General features: G+C 51.5%; 1 protein-coding gene across 4 annotated transcripts in view; it reads right to left on the reverse strand.

The window, feature by feature from the left end:
- Positions 1-2,026: 2,026 nt before the first annotated feature.
- ST3GAL2 (ST3 beta-galactoside alpha-2,3-sialyltransferase 2) overlaps positions 2,027-19,963 on the reverse strand; it is a 61,278-nt gene continuing 43,341 nt past the window's right edge. For all 4 annotated transcript variants that reach the window (XM_001362558.4, XM_056824614.1, XM_056824610.1 and 1 more), the window contains exons 2-7: positions 18,199-19,322; positions 12,350-12,543; positions 6,321-6,500; positions 5,904-5,949; positions 5,269-5,388; positions 2,027-4,168 (exon numbers count right to left, since the gene is read on the reverse strand). In XM_001362558.4, the coding sequence (XP_001362595.1) occupies positions 3,995-4,168; positions 5,269-5,388; positions 5,904-5,949; positions 6,321-6,500; positions 12,350-12,543; positions 18,199-18,537 (1,053 nt within the window). In that variant the 5' untranslated portion in view covers positions 18,538-19,322 and the 3' untranslated portion in view covers positions 2,027-3,994. The remainder of the gene's footprint in view (positions 4,169-5,268; positions 5,389-5,903; positions 5,950-6,320; positions 6,501-12,349; positions 12,544-18,198; positions 19,323-19,963) is intronic.

Below are 19,963 nucleotides of genomic sequence, written 5' to 3' on the forward strand. Positions count from 1 at the left end.
TAATGTGTATTTTATAATAGGATATTCTTTAACAGAAACGTCACATGCCAGCTCGGCAAACGACTCAGGAAGGGATCTGTTCCTGTCAGAAGATGATTTCTGAGGATGAAGTCTGTTGGTTAAGATACCCAAATGCAAATGTGTGATGTTCATTGCTATTGTATTAATGTCCTGTTCCTATCTGCTATTTGCCCCAGTACCCTTCTATCTTAGGGGCTGACTTCCCCTTGTGACCAGTCTGCCAATCGAGGGAAGGAGTGACAGGACACCCTTCAGATCTCCAGGCAGTTCTCCACCTGGGACCCTGGAATCCACTGAGGACGCGCCCCTAAAGACACTGTCTGCAGCCTTCCCTCCCCCTCGTATTCCCCTCCCTCTCTCTCTCCTACACACAGGCAGGGACAGCTCTACACCCATGCTCAGCACTGAAGAAACTACAGAAGATCTGGACCTCCGCCCTTTTCCCCTTAGACATTTGGAGAGGGGAGGGGAGGGGATGGCGGGGGGCGCTGAACCAGGTGGGGCCTGAGACTCTGGCCCTCCGGGAGGCTGTGTGGTTCCCCCATGGATGGCTGGGCTGGCCGGATGGCACGACTCACCAGAAGCAGTAGGGAGACAGCTGGACTTCACTTTCTCCCCCGTCTCTTGGTCACAGAGTATCCCTCAATCGGGAGATACCTTATCCCACCCGCCGGCCGAGCTGGCTGTGCCCCCGTTCTGGCCTACAGCCCTGGGTCTCCCCTAGCTCCCTCACTGCCTGCTGTACCCCCTCACAATAGTACCCCGAGTGACCTACTATGCCAAGCAGGACCCTCTTCCCTAAGGAGGGGGCCTCTGCGCAGCCTTGGGCGAGGAGTGCTGCTTCTATATTAACCACTCAGGGACTATTAGGGACTCCCTGAGCAAGCTACGAGAAGGTCTAGAAGCTCTGACGGAAGGAGAGGGAAACTGCCGGCCCCTGGTAAGCCCACCTTTTCCATTCTTCTCCCTAGTCACGTCCCTCATAGGACCCCTCATAATCTTAACCCTACTCTTGACATTTGGCCCCTGCATTTTTAACCGCCTTGTTTGGTTCATGAAAGGCCGGCTGGGTGCCACCCAGGTGTTGGCCCTCCGACAACAGTACCGACCCCTAGCGAGCCCCGGGCTGAAAGCCACAAGCTGCCTCAGTGGACAGGCCTTCCCTCTGCCCCCTAAGAGAAAAAGAAGTTGGGAATGAAGGAGCCCCAAGCAGGGAGCTGCTTGGTCAGTACAGCACATATCACTATAGAACATCTGACCAACAGGCCCCTGTCAGGGAATGGGCCGACGCCCAAAACGTAGAGTCCAGGAGAAACTTGTACCAACGCCCAAAACGTAGATTCCAGGAGAAACTTGTGGGCCACGTATGGTGGCTAGTGATATGCTGTCAGGCTTCCGGTATAAAAGACTCTGCACTCACAACTGCAGGCGGAACTCCTGTGCTGAGCTTCCCCTGGTGTATACCAGAGTAAAGGACCCTCCTGCTTGATTACATCGTCTGTGGGTCTTCCATGGTGGTGGGTGACGAACTGGACCTTAACATCCTCACCTGTCCAAGGGATCTTCCTTCATTTATTTATTTTTGTTTTTAAAAAGCCATTACCTTTTGCCTGAGAATGAATACTGTGTAGCTGTTATAAGGCAGAAGGGTGCTAGAGGCTAGGCAAAGTGGTTTTGCCCAAGGATACAAGCCCAGGAAAGTGTCTGAGGCCGGTTTTGAACCCATCTCCAAGTCAGGCCCTCTCTATCTGTTGAACCACTTCTGCTGCCCCTAATGTGATTTTCCTAAGGGGTGGATCTGATCACATCACCCCCACTCCCACTCCCACCCTCCTTTAATAAACCCAGAAGCCAAGGGATGTCCTGATTTTCTGGGTGTCTTCCCAGCGCTTCCTTTGATCTTGAAGCATAGGAAATGCTTAACAAATGTCTTCTCACCCATCCCTCCCTCCGTCCCTCCCTCCCTCCATCGTTCCTTCAAACAGAAGAGCTGGCCATACACAAATCGCTTTTTAAAAACGTTTTAATTAATAAAGAGGGAGGCAAGAAAGAAAGAAGTATTCATTAAATAACTATTGCAGAAAAGGAGATCTGGGCCGGCGGAGGAGCCCCGCGTCTCCCAGAAAAGGATTCCATGATGATACAAAAGAAATAAATTACTTTGTTCAATACTGTTTGGCATGATTGCGCGGCCCCCCATCTTCCAAACACTCAAAACAGCCTCTTGACTAAGCACGAAGATGAGCTAAGCAGGGCCTCCGCTCTCACTCGGTCCTTGGGGGGCGGGATGGGCCCTTTTGGGGAGTCACCTGGTAAAAGGCGGGGAAGCCGAACCTGCCCGTAGCCGTCTCGTTCTGCCCTTCCCTGGGGGCGGGGCTGGCCGGCCCGCCTTACAGCTCGGGTCCTGAGGAGGCCCGGAGGGAGCGAGTGCGTGCGTGTGTGCAGGTTTGCCGGCTCGGGGTGGATGGTGCAGGCGGGGCCAGCGCCGGGGGAGGAGTTCTTTCTGGGGGTCGGGCAGCTTCACAGAAGCCTTTGCTCCCTCCCTCCCCCGCTCCCCCGCCGCCAAAGGGCTGGCGTCAGACCGGGGCATCCCTCGGGGAGAGCCGAGTTTAAGGCAGCCAAGCAGAGATTGAAAATGTAAGCGTCGGCTGCCCTTCCAGAGCCGAAGCGGGCAGGGGCGGGCAGAGCCACGGCGAAAGGGAGGAGGCATGCGGCGGGGCGCAGGCCCGCCCCTCCTCAGCGAGGCTCCGGGCTAGGAGGCCTGGCTAGCGGAAAGGAAAACTAAACAAACAAAACCAAAGGCCCCCTCCCCCTGCGGTGCCCAAGCCACGGGCGGCCCCTGCCCGCCAGAGGAGAAGGGCATGCACCGAGCTGGGGAGCTCAGAGAGCCCCTTCGCCAGACCCTTCCTGGAGGCTCTCTCCCCAGATCTGGTCTGAGTAGTGCAGGAAGAGCGGTTCGGATCCGACTGGGGGGGGGAGGGGTTCTCAGCCTCGGGCCTCCCCTGGGGAGCAGGGGGTGGGGGGAGGCCCGGGGTTCTTCCTTCCTTGCGCCCCTGCTCCGGAATCTCTCTGGCCCCAGGGAGAAGCTGGGAGCGCCTGCTCAGTCTCTCCCATAGGGAGGCAGTTAAGTGCGGATCCGAGGAAAGGGACATGGAAGTCAAAAGGAGGGCTCCGGCGCCCACTAGGATTGCATTTTGCTTCTACCCTCCGGCCCTGAGGAAATAAGGGGAATATCCTGGATTGAGGGTGCCTAGAGAGCTGTGGGGGGCCAAAGCGCCCCCTAACATAAGAGGCCAGGGGGCCTGCCTTCCCTCCACAACCTGATTGCATCTTAGAGAGAGGAGAGCCTCGTTGTAACCCCCGCTTCCGCTCCGAAGAGGCCACAGGAAAATGGCAGCCACCAGCGGAAATGCCCTTTGCCCACACTCTGGGGGTGGGCGGGCTGTGAAGCGCCTTCCTCCTCCCGGGTTGGCCAAGGGCCTCCGCAAACGGATGCTGTTTTCCGCCTCTCTTCCTCTCCAGGATCTGATATGTCTCCAACATCACCCACTTCCGCTTCCACCCCGGGGATTGTTTAAACCAACCTGCTCGCCTTAAATTCAAAACAATAATAACATTAATTCTACCAAAAAAACCCAAACCCACTCAAAAGGCGTCGGAGGGGAAAGAGGCCAGTGGTGTGGCTCTAAAGGCCCGAGCCTCCTTCCTCGGTCCAGGGTCCCTCATGATTGCTTGGGAGAACAAAATCCTCCGCTCCGTCCGCCGGTGATTGGGCCGGCCTCACTCCAAACTTCTCAGAATCGGTCGGGGAGGGAGTCCATTGTCCTGATTGCTTTCTGAGACTCGGCCTGGAGTCTCTCGCGATTGACTGGGGAGCTCCAGGGCTCCTTCGGGGTGACGCAGGGGCCCCAGGCTCCATCCGGAAGGGGAGCCGGGGCCACAGCAGCAGAAGGGGGCAGTGGGAGGCCCAGGCTCAGTTGCCCCGATAGACCTCAATCTTGCTGGCTTTGGCCAGCATGTCAATGATGTGGGCTTCAAAGTCCGCGTCGTGCACGCCGGTCTTCCGGAACTCCCCCGCATAGCGGTTGTTCTCCCAGTAGTGGTGCCAGTTGCCTCGACTGTCCGCCCCGAACCCGTAGACGTTCACCTGAGAGCAGAAGGAGAGGAGGGACCGCAGCTGAGGAAGAGGGGCAGAGCTGGGAGGAAAAACTAGAGCAGGGGAGCCCACAGAGGGCCAAGCCTAGACTGGGGAGGTCCGGGGTCGAGTCTGGCCTCAGACCCTTCTGGGCTGCGTGGACGTCCCACCGCTCTTCTGTCTTGATAGTAATACACAACCCGTTCTAAGACGGAAGAGAAGGGTTTAAAAAAAGACACCAAAGGGCTTTGTGGGCTCCATTTCCCCCCTTCACACAGGCCCTTTCCTTTCTCTGAGGGCCTTTCCATCGCTCAGGTCACTCGCCTGGAACATAGCTGGGAGTTTCAATAAGGAAAGAGGCCAGAGAAGAGGCACATAGGCTCAAAGTAGCATCGGGACACCTTTAGCTACACGGAACAGTGGATAAAGTTCCAGGCTCAGAGTCTGCAGGACCTGAATTCAAATTCAGCCGCAAATACTATCTGGGCTTAGATTCCTCATTTGTAGAACAGGTATAATAATAGTACCTACCCAGGGCTGTTGTGAGGATCAAATGAGAGAAATATTGTAAAGGATAATCTTCTAATATTATACATGAATATAGACCTACAATATACATACTAATATGCACACCTAATATATACTAATGTATATATGACATACTAGTATATACTAATATATACATATAATGTATATACTAATATGTACAATACACATGCATATATACACACAATATGCAAACTAATATGTACAGATAATATATAAATATAACATACTCATACATACATGTAATATATGCTAATATAATAGGCATACTAATGCATACATAGATACTAATATGTGCATATAATATCTACATTAGCATATACAACAAGGATGCACGTGTATATTTTATGTCTATTTAGTACGTTAGTTACTGCTATTAATCATCTACCTGTTTATTGAGCACGCCCGGACGTCTGCCTGGGCACCAGGGAGAAATCGAAGCGAGTCAGTTTCTGCCTGGTGATCTCCAGGCCGGTCTGTGTCCCAGCATGCCCCGGGCCGGGAAGATGGGCCTTGGGTTTTTGCTCCCTCGATCTGGGCCGCCCCCCCCCCCCCCAGTCACCTACCTCATCGCACACGTGTAAAGCGAAAAAGAGCACCAGCATGCCGGTGGAAGGGTAGCGCCCGTGATGCTCTGTCCACCTGTCATGAATGTACTTGAAAAAGGCTGGGTTGTAGATCTGGACCTGGGAGGGGAGAAGCCGCGGGTCAGAGGGAGGCCGCTAAAGCCACGGGGGCAGCTCTGGGCAGCTCCTCGATTAGGGGCGACGAGGGGGGACTGACGCGCGGGAGCCGGGGCGCTATCGGGGGCCCTAGGGTACGTGCCGCACGGCTGATGGCCTAGAACAGGCTAAAGCGGCCGGTTTTAAAGAAGGGTAGGATACTATCTTCGCTGTACTAACAACTTTGAAAATGGATCCATCCCAGGATCTGGGACGACTATTTCTATCCGGGCAGCGAGGTAGCGCCGTCGATAAACTTCCTGGAGTGGGGAAGACCTAAGTTCAAATCCAGCTTCAGACACTTAATGAGCTGGGTGACCTTCGGCAAGTCACGTCACCTTTGTCTACCTCTGTTTCCTCATCTGTAAAATGGGGATAATAACTGCGCCTCCCTCTAAGGTTGCTCGGCACCGTCCCTGGCACATAATCAGTGCCCCGTCATTGCATGTTCCCTTCCCCCTCAAACAGAGCCAGCCCACCTTTTCTTTGTCCACTCGGAGGAAGGACTTCACAGGAGCGTAAGTGCTGTAAGGAGAGAGAAGGACATGCTTAACGTGGTGCAGAAAGAGGTGGGGAAGAAGCCCTCGCCTCATCTCTTCTGCCCCAGTATTGCCTCCTTCCAGTCTGCCCTGCCTGCACCGCCACATTCATCTTCCTGAATTGGGTAGAGTTAAACTCTTAGAGACCTGGGTTCAGGTGCCACCTCTGCTCCTCCAGGGATCTCTTTTCTTATTTTTTACCCGGCAGGTTACAACAGAGCTAGTTCTTGGGTAACCCTGAGCAACCCTCCTCCTCCTTTCAGCCAAACCTGCCCCAGAGCCCAGGGCGAGAGACTCCCTCCCCAGAAGCCTTTTTTATCATTCTTGCCCTCCCCGCCTCCACAAAAAGAGCCTCACAATCGGATCTGTCCTGTGGACAGGGCACTGGCAATCCACAGTAAGTCCAGGGCCTTGAAGGGTACCAACACAAAGCTAACGTTGGCAGGCAGGTTCTTGGCACTCTCGGGATACATGAAGTGATGGGTAGTCCGGCTGCCAACATCTTGCTCAAAGCCCACTGTTGGGGCTTGGTTCATCCTGAGAGGGAGAAAAGGTAGTCAGAGAGCTCAGGAGAGCGGCTGGAATGCCAGAATCTTCACATCTGGGCACTTCCTCCTCCCTTCCTCCAGCTAAAGAAGGAAGTCAGCACGGAGAAGCCGAACCCAGGAAAGCTTTAATATGTCTCACTCTGTAATCCTTGCTCTAGAAGGATATGCTTTAACTAGCAGCCTATTCAGGATTCGGAACTCATTTAACCATATGAATTCCATGTTTGGTTCCAGTTGACTTTCACACTCAGCCCAGGCTCAGCTCCCTCCTTCTGGACATCTGAATTCTGCCTCCTCCTCCTTATCCGTCTCTTCATCTCCCCATGTCTATCTGTCTGTCCATCTCCCTCCTTCTCTCTCTCTCCCTCTCTCCTTTTTCTCCCCCCCCCCCCCTTTCTCCCCTCCCCTCTCATCCAGGTCTAATTTCCTTGATCTCTTCTGATGGATGCCCAGCCCCTAATGAACTTAAAAAACCCTTCTCTTTTACTGACATCTGATACCTAAGTAGATGCTTGGGTTTCCCTTTCGCTAAGACTCAGAGACATTTTGGCTCTCCTTAGAAAAAGCAGAAAGGTATCTCATCTATCCATTACCAATTAGCTGTTAAATGTATGGCGATGGGTCTGAGCAGGAACACCCACAGGTTAAACTGACTATGGGAAATAGTTTACTATCAGGCTATTGTCAAGCAGGGGTGTGTGATAGTCTAGGCAGGGGCAAGGGGAGATGCCCAGGTATGACCTTAGTTGGAGATAATGCCCAAACCAATGGAGGAGGTATTCTTTATTTTTAGCTTTCTGATTAGGGCTGCCTTGAGTCAGGGCCCAGAAAACCAGCTTGGGCCTCCACATGAAGAGAACTTCTGAGCAAGGGTAACCCCTTTTCTAGAGGCTGAAGAGAAACCACCAGTAGACACTTCACATTAGGGTAGTGATGGCGAACCTTTTAGAAACCAAGTGCCCAAATGGCAACCCTCACACTACATGTAAATCCCCCCCGCCTTACCCCAAACAGGGGAGGGAGGAAGTGCTCCCATTGGGATGCTGGGCAGAGGGACAGGTGAAATGAGAAATAGCCTCAGGTGCATGTGGAGAAGGGGAGGGGAGCAGCCCCCTCGGGCATGCATGCCATAGGTCTGCCAACATGGCATTAGGGGATGATGCAATGTAAATATGGTCAGACAACGAAACTCCAATATTCTGTTCTCAGACTGCAATGCTTGAAGGGGCTTTGTTGGTAACATCTCAAGAGTCTTCACTTTCTTTTGAGCACTCAAGGGCCTAGCAGAGCAGAGGGACTTCAAATACCGTAGGCATCCTCCTCCAATGTCCCATCGCTGACCCTCTGCCACAGAATCAGCGGCCAGAGCCTCTGTTCTCACATCAGTCATCCCAGACCCTCCTTGGACTATCTTTAATCCTATCTTCCTGGATAAATCCCCTCTACACATGGAGGATGTTCAACTTTTCAGAGCCACAGACAAGGAGAAGAAATAGAAAATGGATTTTCAGGAAAAGTGGGAGTTGCATTTGAAAATCTAACTCAATTCGGAGAAACCAATTACTGTAACTGGTAGGTTCCTGTGAATTTTAAAAGTTTCCATCTTGGTATAGCACCCAAAAATTGTGCACACCCACACTACACGGGCATGTGCTAGTCAATGACAAATCAGAAATAACTAACTGCCCACCTGGGCTGTCCTAAGCCAAGCTAGAGCCAACCATTGGCACTTGTGAGACACAGGAAGTGAGGTAGGGAACAGCCTCTGGAATTCGCTGACTTCCTGTGGAGAGAGCTAGACGCCAGTTGGTGTTAGGAGCTTGGACAGGGAGGACACCTGCAGACAGCTTTCCCTTAGATCACTCACGTGAGTTAAGGACTGATTCTTTCCACCTTGGCCCTTTGGGCCTAAAACTCCCTCTGCCTTGGTCAGAGGTTGAGTAGCCCTCTTCCCTTTTCTCCTCTCCTTCTCTCCCTCTCCTTTCCCTACTCCCAGTGTGATTAAACCTCCATAAACTCCATTCTGACTTGAGTGTTTCATTTTAGGAATTTCATAAGTAAATTCCTTGGCGGCCATTGTTCAATATTACAATCAATCCTATAAAACTAAATTTCAACCATAACATTCCCTGGTAGGAGGCTCTCGGTGCCTTCTTTATGGCTTCTCACAGGCCTTCAATTCAGGAGAAACAAGGAAAAAGAGACCTGGGTCACTGATACCTCCTCATGTCCTACAGGAGTATATAAGACATATATATGGATATAGCTATATCATATATAAGATAGATTGGTTGGAAGGACAAAATGGCACCAGAGTACTTAGCATAGTGGAGGCCTGGCACATAGTAGGTGCTTAATAAATGCTTTCTGATTAACTAGAAACCTGATTATCCAACTACAGGCATCCAATCACTTCACAGGAATCCCATACACATTGCTTGTACCATTGCATTCCCAGCCTCTCATTGAGTTTTCTATCTGGTGTAAACATTCCTAGTCATTTCGATGTCCTCTGACTCTCTGTGAACCCATTTGGGGGGTTTTATTGGCAGAGATACTGCAGTGGTATAAATTTTAAAAATTAATATTCAATATTCTGAGTATTATATTTAATAATATTTATTAATGTTTAACTTGAAGCAAAGGGAAAGTAAAAGGCTAGTGGAGAAACTGAGAGAGCTCACCAGCCTCCCACATGGAAAAGAGAATGAGAAGGAAGAGCCACCTCCACTATATACAAACAACATAAGGAAGCATGTACATGAAAGGGAAAAGGGAATTTTGGGACGAGGAAAGAATGCTGGGAGATGAAGTCCAAAGGATACAAAATTTCCACTTATACAGTGGTTTGCCATTTCCTTCTCCAGCTCATTTGACAGATGAGGAACTGAATGAACAGGGTTAAGTAACTTCTCCAGGGTCACATAGTGTCTGAGGCCAGATTTGAACTCACAAAGAGGAATCAGTGCTCTATCTACTGTACTACTTACTTGGCCACTGAACAAGTGAACATTTTGGTATAAGGGCTTCGGCTCAGGGGAAGGAAGGCAGGGAGCCTCAGATACTCTGGGAAATCTATTAGTGGCTCATCATTTCCTCAAATTGTTTTCAAAGCTATTGCCCTTTTGTGTAGAGTAATGGGATCATAGGTCTAGATAAGATACAGGGATTTCAGAAGCTATTTAGTTAACTTCCTCCTTTTATATATGAAGAAACTGAATTCAGAGATAGGATTAGAACCCAGGTTTCTCTTACCTTTTCACTGAGCCACACTGGTTCTTGTCTAATAAATTTAGCCCATATATTGCTTGTTATAGGGGGCTAAGTTGAGTGTAGGGGAATGATTCTCAAAGTATATCTGCCTCTTAGTAGCCATACTACACAGTGGATGGTGTTGGACTTAAGAGTCAAGAAGACCTGAATTCAAATCCTGTCTCATTCACTAACTGTGTGGCTCTGGGCAAGTCACTTAACCTCTCCCTGTTTCAGTTTCCTCATCTGTAAAATGGAGATAATAAAATGGAGGCAATAATAGCACCTGCTTTGTAGGGCTTTTATTGAGAATCAAATGAGATAACATGTAGCCCTTTGCAAAAAGTGCTCTACAAATCCCATCATCATCATCATCATCATCATCATTATTCTTATGTTACCCAGGTTTCCCTAGTGGGTGCCACAAATTAGATAGCATTTCCCCATCCAGTCAAATGTCCATGCCCAGGACTCCTGGCTTTCCCATGAGAGTTCCTAACTCCAATGTTTGGTGTGCCACTGTTCTTCATAGCAAAGACTAATCCAGATTAAGAACTAACGGGTATAGGTGGATGGAATGGCCACAAGCCTGGGTCACGGACTTTGGGTGCCTTCAATGACCCTCCGAAGAGGAGACACAAAGAGGAAGGGCAGGACCACAAATGGCACAGAACTCTGGGCTCCGAGGCAGAAGGGAATGGAGGAAACTTGGGGCTTTCAAAATACCCGATTCACTCCCACTAGCCCTTTTCTGGCACAGTGCCCCCCGAGTGAGGGGTGGGAGCGCCTCCACTAGATAGATGCGTTGCTGTCTTGGTGTTGCTATGGAGACAGAGCATGGCAAAAGCCTCTAAGACAAGGCTCTTCCTCTTTCTTCCAGAGGAGCCCAGTCTTCCTCGGATGCTGATTTCAGGAAATGCCTGCTAGAAGCAGGGAATGTACAACCTATTTGTCCTCATGGCTCCTCCCCTCTGGCCTCTTTCTTTCTTCCAAGACCTCAGCTCAATGCCAAAAGGAAAATATTAATTCAAGAGCAGATGAAAAGCATTGGGATGAAAAACATTTTTAAGGCTTGTAGATAATCTTAAATATATATATATATATATAATTGAGTACCAGGAAATGAAAAGGACAAAAGTGTGCATTAAAGACCTTGGCAGATGCTCTCAGTAGGACAGGCAAGATTTGATCTAGCTGTTGGCCCTTTTCAGCCTGTAGAGCCCAGGCCACACCCAGATACAAAATGAACTGCTCCTGCCCATACTGGGCAAAGAGCCCCAAAAAACTAGAGGCAAAAAGAAAAGGCCCCAAATGCAGATGAATATTCAAAGCAGCACTTTTTTGTCATAGGCGAGGAAATGCAGTGGAATGTGATTGTGCCATAAGAAATGCCCAAAGTGTAGAGAAATCTAGGCAGACTTGTGTGAACTTTACAGAGCGAAGTGAGCAGAACCAGGAGAACAAGGTACACAATGGCAAGGATAACATAAAGGGAAATAGCCTTGAAGGAGTGAAGAGCTCCAATCCCTGCAGTGATCAGCCATAACTCCAGAGGAGTGAGCAGGAGCCACGCTTCCTCACAGCGCTGGCAGGATACAGGGGCAGAATGAGACAGACATTCCTAGACACAGCCAGTATGGGGAACTACTTCGTATGACCTTGTTCACTTCTTAGAAGGAATTGTTGTTTTAAACTCTTGTGGAGGGAAATTAGGGAGAGAAGAGGCAAGGAAGGAGAGAAAGAAAAAAAGAGAGGAAAGAATGAAGAGAAAGAAAGGGAGAATGAGAAAAAAGAAAGAAGGGAAGGAAGGAAGAGAGGAGAGGCAAGGAAGGAAAGAGAGAGGAAAGAATGAAGAAAAGAGGAGAATGAGAAAAAAGAAAGAAGGGAAGGAAGGAAGGAGAGGGGAGAGGCAAGGAAGGAAAGAGAAAGGAGGAAAGAATGAAGAGAGAAGGGGAGAATGAGAAAAAAGAAAGAAGGGAAGGAAGGAAGGAGAGGGGAGAGGCAAGGAAGGAAAGAGAGAGGAAAGAATGAAGAAAAGAGGAGAATGAGAAAAAAGAAAGAAGGGAAGGAAGGAAGGAGAGGGGGGAGGCAAGGAAGGAAAGAGAAAGGAGGAAAGAATGAAGAGAGAAGGGGAGAATGAGAAAAAAGAAAGAAGGGAAGGAAGGAAGAGAGGAGTGGCAAGGAAGGAAAGAGAAAGGAAAGAATGAAGAGAGAAGGGGAGAATGAGAAAAAAGAAAGAGAAGGTGAGGAAGGAAGAGGTAGAAGGATGGGAGAGAGGCAGGCAAGAAGGAAGAAAGGGAAGGGAGAACTAACAAAAAACTCTAAATAAAAACCCTGAGAGACTTTTACTACACAGGTCTGGTTTCCCAGGCTTGGGCCGCGTTTGGAGGGGCAGTGGAGATGCAGGGCTCTCCAGGATCCAGTTGTCTCTTTCCCTTTCCTAGTGGCCATAGATTTGCCATCCAGTTGGGCACCAGACGAGAGGAGGTGGGCTTCAGACGTCCATCCATCCATCTCCATTTTGCCCCCGGATTCACACCTGTGCCAGCTTTCCCTCATCCTCCCCTCCTTTACGGACAAGCTTACCTCATGATAAAGTTGTGGCCATCCACGTCCCTCCCGTAGCCAGAGCCACGCAGATTGCCCGAGTTTCCCACCACGGCACAGCGTCGGCACTTGTGGGGATCCCGAAAGCGGTAGGGGTTCTCCCCTGGCACAATCTGGAAGAGCTTCTCCAGCACCTCGTTGGTGTTGTGGGACTTGAATTGGGGCTGCAGCATCTGTGGGGCGCGCAGAAGAAAGGCGTGAAGGCTGCAGTTCCGGTGTCTGTCTGCCCTCCCTCTCTCTCGGGCCTCCCCCCACGCCGGGTGCCCGGAGCCCCTTTCCCTCATTAGTGTTCGGCTGCCTGGTGCTCTCTCCCCTCCTGGGGCTCTGCGCTCTCCTGATAAACCAGACCTCGCTGGTGGGTGCGCGGGGTACCGTGCTATTCATTGCTGGCTAATGGACTGGCTGAGCAGGCGCCTTGGGCCAGCCTTAGATACCAGGCTCCATTTCACCCGGATGCCACGGCTAGGCAGCCGTCTACTCCATCTACTTCTGCAGCCAGCCTTGAAAGCCTTCCATGCTCGGCTGTTGCACAGAAAAGGGGGTTGAGCGGCCTTTAGATGCTCCTTCTGAAAAGCCGGGGGTGGGGGGGGTTTCGATTCAGAGCCAGGCCCAGAGAGGGGTGGTCCTGGGTTCAAATCTAGCCTCAGATCTTTCCCAACTGTGTGACCCTGAGTAAGTCACTGAACCCCCACTGTAGCCCTTACAACTCTTCTCATTTATTTATTTATTTGAACTTTTCTTATTTAATCATTGATTTAGAACATTTTTCCATGGCTACAGGATTCGTGTTCTTTCCTTTCCCTCCCCCCTCCCCCGGCTAATGAAACTCTTCTCTTTTAGAACTAATACACACTATTGATGCTAAGAGGGCAGGTCAGGGTTTGGCTTTTTTCCAATGTAACTAAAGTTGGTTCTTCTTCCATCTGCTCGAGAAACTGAACTTCTGTGTTCCAAAACTGTCCGACTGGAAGCTCAAAATGCCGTCGGAACCAAAGCCTAGAGGAGCCCGGGGAGAGGGGGGCGGCCACCAGGAATTAAGGGTTCGGGGTGGGGGAAGGGTGTGGCTCCATTCTTCTTGGAGGGCTGATTCAGGGGCTCCAGGAATGGACTTGAGGACAAGAAAAGGAACTTGGTCTGGAGAGCGAGCTTGGCTCCCAGTCAAGAATTCCTGAGCTTGGGGGGGAGGGGAGGAGGGAGCGTCCGCAGGGGACGTGCTTGAGGGCCCTTTGCCGATGTCCACCAGCCTTGCAGAGGGAGCTTGGCCAAGGCCCTGGTGCCCGGGAGGATCCAGCTTCCCCTAGGAGGCCAGGCCGCGTCCCAGAGGGCTCCGAGTTAAGACAAGGGATCCCTGCCTCTCGGGCCACGAGGGGCTTCAGGCTGCCGACTTGGAGGTCCATTCCCCACCCCCGGGCACCGGCTTGGCTCTTCTCCTGCCCCTCGGCGAGAGAAGACACGGAGGCGGGGAGGTTTTTTCGCTTCTTTGATTTTGGAGTCTGAAGTCTTGGATTCCAGTCTTGTCTCGGCTATTTATTTTTATTTATGCTGTTTATTTAATATTTCGTCTGCCTGCCGGATGAGCCGGGGCAAGCCAAAGGGTCTCACTCAGCCTCGGTTTCTTGATTTGAAGAGGGGGATAATAGTTATTTATTATTTAGAAAGGAAGTCAGTGTCCTGTGGTATCAGGCTGGAAAGGAAGGGGAGCTTATGATGGGTTTTGAAGGCCGAACGTGACTCTATCAGCAATGGGGAGCCACTGAAGCTTCTTGATTGGAGGTGGGGAAGGCGACGATGCTCAGACTTGTATTTTAGAAGAAATCTTGTTCGTGGATGAGTGGGAGATGGCCTGGAGTGGGGTGTGGGATCCAGCCGGGGCTACGGCAATATCCTAGGCATGAGGTGAGAAGGGCCGACATGGAATCAGGGTCTGAGAAGATCGCGAGAGGAGAGCATCACAGGTGCTACAGCAGTGAAGCAGACGGGGCGTATGGGGCAGGGAAGAGATGAGGAGGAACCCAGGCGAACGCTTAGCATATGGGAAGGCGGGGTGACAAAGAGGACGGGGGCCATCTGGCAGGAACGGAAAGTCCAGAAGTGGAAGAACCGTGGCGGGGTCAGAGAGAATGAGTTCAGCGTTGAATATGTTGAGTTTAAGCTGTCTACAGAAGCAGGATCAAACAAACAGAAACAAGGACCATGAAGGATCAGGATCCCCGTGGGATGGGCTGATACGATGGAAAAGGAAAACGGCAAATGTTGGAGGGGATGTGGGGAAATTGGGACACTGATGCTTGGTGGAATCGGGAGCTGATCCAACCATTCTGGAGAGTGATTTGGAACTATGCAAAGGGCTATAAAATGGTGCCAGCAATACTTCTACTAAGTCCATATCCCGAGAGAAAATTTAAAAAAAGGGAAAAAGGACATATTTGACAAAAATACTCGTAGCAGTTCTCTTTGGTGGTGGCAAAGAATTGGAAATCGAGGGGATGTCCATCACCTGGGGAATGGCTGAACAAGTCGTGGTGTCGGACTGTAAGGGACCACTAGGGAGCTGTAAGAAATGAGATTTCAGAAACACTTAGAAAGACCTCCCTGAACTGATGCCAAGTGAGGCGAGCAGAACCTGGAGAACATTGTGCACAGTGACAGCAATATTGTGCCACGATCAACTGTGCACAGCTTAGCTTTTCTCAGATGACAGAAGGACTTATGATGAAAAATGCTATCTCCCTCCAGAGAAAGAAGTGATGGAGTTTGCAGATCAAAGTATACTACTTTTCATTTTATTTTCTTGAATGTGTGATGTGTCTTCTATAACTTTCCTGATATGGAAATGGGTTTTGCATTATATCACATGTATAACCTATATCAAATTGTTTACTATCTTGGGGGGGGAGGAAAAAAGGAGGGAAATTGGAATTCAAAATTTTAGAGAACTAATTTTAAAAATTGTTTTTACATATTGTTGGGAGAAAATAAAATACTAAAAGATTAAAACAAAAGAGTCTTAAAAAAAAAAAAGAATCCTCACGGGCTACATAGTGAACTTAGAAAATCACACATAATCATTATCTATGTCCTTTTGTATTTTTAATTTGCTAAATTTTTCCCAATTATATTTTACCCATTTTGGCCTGAGGAATGTTGCAGGCCTCAAGTAGCCTATGTGCTTTAACACCTCTGGTTTATAGGATATATGGTTCGAGATGTCTAATAAATGAATCAAGCCTAGAGATGAGCAGCAGCAGAGAATAAGCAGAATAAAGAAAAGTAAATCCAAGAGAGCTGATGAGATCACTGAGAAAAATAGTATAAAGGGAGAAGAGAAAGGGCTCAGGATAGAGGCTTGGGGAGGCACCCACCCTTACCAAATGGGACCTTTCATCAAGGAAGGCTGAGGAGTGGTCTGATAGGTAGAAGAACCTGGAACCCAGAGGGAAGAGAATTATCAAGGAGAAGAAGGGGATCAACAATATCAAAAACTAAAGAAAGGTTGAAAAAAGATGAGGATGGAGAAAAGACCATTGGATTTGGCAACTAAGAGATTACTGGGGGGCAGGTAGGTGGCTTAGTGAATAGAGAGCTAGGCCTAGAGTCAGGAGGTCCTGAGTTCAAATCTGACCTCAGATACTTTCTAGTTGTATGTCCCATGGCAAGTCATTTAACCCAAATGCCTAGTCCTGACCACTCTTCTAGAAGCCTTGGAACAATATTTAGTATTGATGGAAATATAAGATGGAAGGTAAGGGTTTTAAAAAAAAAAAAGAGAGAGAGAGAGAGGAGGCAGCTGGGTAGCTCAGTGGATTGAGAGCCAGGCCTAGAGATGGGAGGTCCTAGGTTCAAATCTGGCCTCAGACACTTCCCAGCTGTGTGACCCTGGACAAGTCACTTAACTCCCACTGCCTAGCCCTTACCACTCTTCTGCCTTGGAGCCAATACACAGTATTGACTCCAAGACAGAAGGTAAGGGCTTATTAAAAAAACAGAGAGAGAGAGAGATCATTGATAACTTTGGAGAGAGCAATTGTGGATGGAAACCAGACTATGGAGAGCTAAGAAGAGAATGAGATGAAAGAAAGTCAAAACATTCACTGTAGATGGCCTTTTCAAGGCGTTCACCCATAAAAGGAAGGAGAAACATGAGCCAATGGTTCCTAGGAAGGGATGGATGAGAGAGGGTTTTCGGAAGATGACGAAGACATAGGCATGTTGGTAGACGGTAGGAGGGCACGATATGTGGGATGGCAGATGTGCTGGAGGTGACGAAATGCAATGAGATCACTTGTTTATGTGGAGGGACTTGCCTGGGCAAGAAGGGCTCCCTCTTCATGTGACATAGAGGCGAAGGGGGAGGGAGAGACAGAATGAGTTTTTTTAACCCTCACCTTCTGCCTTGGTATCAATTCTCAGACAGAAGAGAGGCAATAGGGGTTACAGGACTTGTCCAGGGGCACACGGCTTGAAGAGTCTGAGACCAGATTTGAAGAAGGGAGATGATGAAGAGGGGAGAAGAGAGAGCTCCCAGTGAATAGCCCCCATTTTATCATGGAAGAGAAACAGGCTAAGTTAAGAGATAAACATGGTGTCTTGCTGTGTGCACTGCAGCCAGGAAGGGTCTCCCCCGCTCCTCTCTCTTTCCCTCTCACTCTCTCTTTCTCTCACTTTATCTCTCTCCTTTTGCTTTCTCTCTCTCCCTTCTGTCCTTCCTTTGTCCTCTCACTCACCCCTTTTCGCTCTCCTTTTGTCTCTCTGGTTCTCTACTCCAGTCTCTCCCTGTCTCTTGCTTCTGCCAGTAGGAAGCAAGAATAAAGCAGCACAGAATGACTCAGACTGGCAAAGGATGGAATCCTGCCATCTCTCGGATGGTGCCCTGATATGGCCTATTGTGATCCCAGATGGCCTTTATTAAGCACCTACCATGTGCCCAGGCACTGTGCTAGACTCTGGGGATATAAAAATAAAAATGAAACAGCCTTGGCTTTCAAGTAGCTATTTCTATGGGAAGAAACAATATATACATTGAAAATTAAGTGCAAAAAATGTCCGGGCTATTATCTGGGGTAGGACATGGTGGGGGAGAGGAGGTTAGGGAACAGGCAGACATCAGGATGGGCTTTCCATGGGATAGGGAGCGTCAGCTTCATTGTGAAGGAAGCCAGGATTCTCTGAGGTGAGGTGAGGATGAGTGACACAGAATGACAGAGAAGCCCTAGAAAGGGAAGAAGGGGAGGAGGACCACGTGGGCCCAAGATCCTCCCTGCCCAGGATTCAGAGCTCCGAGGGGTCCTTTCTTTGCATCACATCCTGGGGTCCGGGAGGTTCGAAAATGCCTTCACCTGGGGGCATCGAGGTGGCTCAGGGGATAGAGCACCAGGCCTGGAGTTGGGAGGAGTGAGGTTCAAAACTGGCCGCAGACCCTTCCCAGCTATGTGACCCTGGACAAGCCACTTAACTCCCTTTGCTGGGTTCTTGTCCTTCTGTCTTAGAGTTGTTACTAAGACAAAAAAATAAGGATTTTTAAAAAAGTGCTTTCAAATAAAGCTGCTGAGCCTTGCGGCTGAGGACAGTCTTTCCAGCATCCCACTGGGGATGTGGGCCTCAACCCCGGGCTCCCCTTCACCTCACCCTCCACAGCCCATTGGACTGAGGAAGAATTTGGGCCGGTCACCGCCTCCCCCCCCCAACTTCCACCCTTTCCTGACCCTGGTCTTAGTCTGGGGCCAGAGAAGGTCCTCCTGCGGGAGCGTCTCCTAGGGGCAAGGCAGTCTGCAGCCGGAAAAGGAAACTCCGGGTCTGACAGGTACCCCCCTCCCCCGTCGGTCCCTTACCATCCACCAGCGCTGCACGTCCAGGGGGAGATCCATGTTCTCTTTGGTCCAGACGGGGGAGATGTTACCGTCGTAGTGGCTGTCGAACCAGTCGGAGGCCCCCGCGTCGCCCATGCAGCGGCGGCAGGCGCAGCTCTTGCTCAGGAGGCCCCCCTTGCTGAGCCGCTGCAGGCCTGCGTAGCTGGGCACCAGCTTGACCCGGTGCGTGCTGCCGAGGCCTCCGGAGTCCAGGTAGGGCAGGGTGGCCATGCTGTGGTGGGAGTAGGTGAAGAGGAGCGACATGACGAACACCAGCAGGAAGGCCGTGGAGAGGAACCAGAAACGCAGGGAGCACTTCATGGCGCGGCAGAGGGGGGCGGGAGCCCCTGCTGGGGCAGGGGTCACCGGGGTCCCTCCCTCACCGGCCGAGCGCGGAGCCGGCCCCAGCGCTGCCCACCCGCTCGGGCTCCGCAGAGAAGGCGCATAGAGGCCGGAGCCGCAGGGAGGCCCTGTGTGGCGGCTCTGTCCGCACTGGCCCTAGCTGGGCCACAGGGGCTGTGCTTCTCCGGCCCCCCCACCGAGGGGGAGGTCAGTCCATCCCAGCCCTGTAGTCCCTTGAGATGGTCGGACACCAGCTCCGGGAAACCTGCGCCCTGGTGACGTGGAAGAGTCCAGCCTGGGGCAGCCGGGGCCCTTGTGGTGCATGGGCAGGCGCTGAGGCGGCCCCCTCCCTCCCCTGCTGCGGGGGGCTTGCTCTGTCCCCCGGGGGACACCAAGGATTCCGACCAGGAGAGAAAGCCCGCAGGGAGGGGCCTAGGGTCTGCTCAGTCCTCTCCCCTCGGGGCAAGGCTCGGAGGCTCAGAAGACAGAAGGAAAAACCGCCTCAGCGGGCGGACAAGGTTTCAAAGACACCGCATGGAAGGTGGCATCCTGGGCCCCGCGCTCCCCGCCTCGCCGCCTCCAGGCTGCCCCAGACACTACAAAGTGCTCATTGGAGCTGAGGAACTGCTGCGGGCCCTCCCAGTGACTGGTGCCTCCTCGGTCTTGTCCCCAGCAGCGCCTCTGCCCATGCCTGCTCCCAGGGCCCTGCCTCCGGCTGGGGCCTTCAGTGGTCCCCGGCAAGCCTCTGCCCGTCAGATCCGCGCCTGCAGAGAAGAAAAACACGGATGTAGCGACAACGTGCCTGGTGAGCCCCGGGCCGCCCTCGCCGCCCCGAAGGCCAAGCCAAACCCCATTTGGGGCCCTGGCTAAGTCCCTCGTGCTCTGTGCCTCGGTGTCTTCATGTCACGTCAGTGGTTTGGACTAGACGGCTCCGAGCCCACCCCGGTTCTAAAACGAAGGTCCAAAGGAAAAATGAACACCGAAGGAGGGAGCCCCCAAACCATCCGAGACTCGGACCAGAAAGAGACCCGGGCCCAGGAGTGGAGCGTCGGGCCTGAGGCCGGAGAAGAGCTCGTGGAAGGGCAGAGTGTCAGGCCTGAGGCCCAAGAAGAGCCCGTGGAGGGGCCAGACCCTGGGCCAGAGAAGAGCCCATGGAGGGGCCAGGCCCTGGGCCAGAGAAGAGCCCATGGGGGGGCCAGGCCCCAGGCCAGAGAAGAGCCCATGGAGGGGCCAGGCCCTGGGCCAGGGAGCAGAGCGTGGGGCCCCGGGCCGGAGAAGAGCTTGTGGAGAGGCCAGGCCCCGGGCCAGAGAAGAGCCCATGGAGGGGCCAGGCCCCGGGCCGGGGAGCAGAGCCTGTGGAGGGGCCAGGCCCTGGGCCAGGGAGCAGAGTGTGGGGCCTCGGGCC

Source organism: Monodelphis domestica, chromosome 1, assembly GCF_027887165.1.
Source record: "Monodelphis domestica isolate mMonDom1 chromosome 1, mMonDom1.pri, whole genome shotgun sequence".
Lineage (NCBI taxonomy): Eukaryota > Metazoa > Chordata > Mammalia > Didelphimorphia > Didelphidae > Monodelphis > Monodelphis domestica.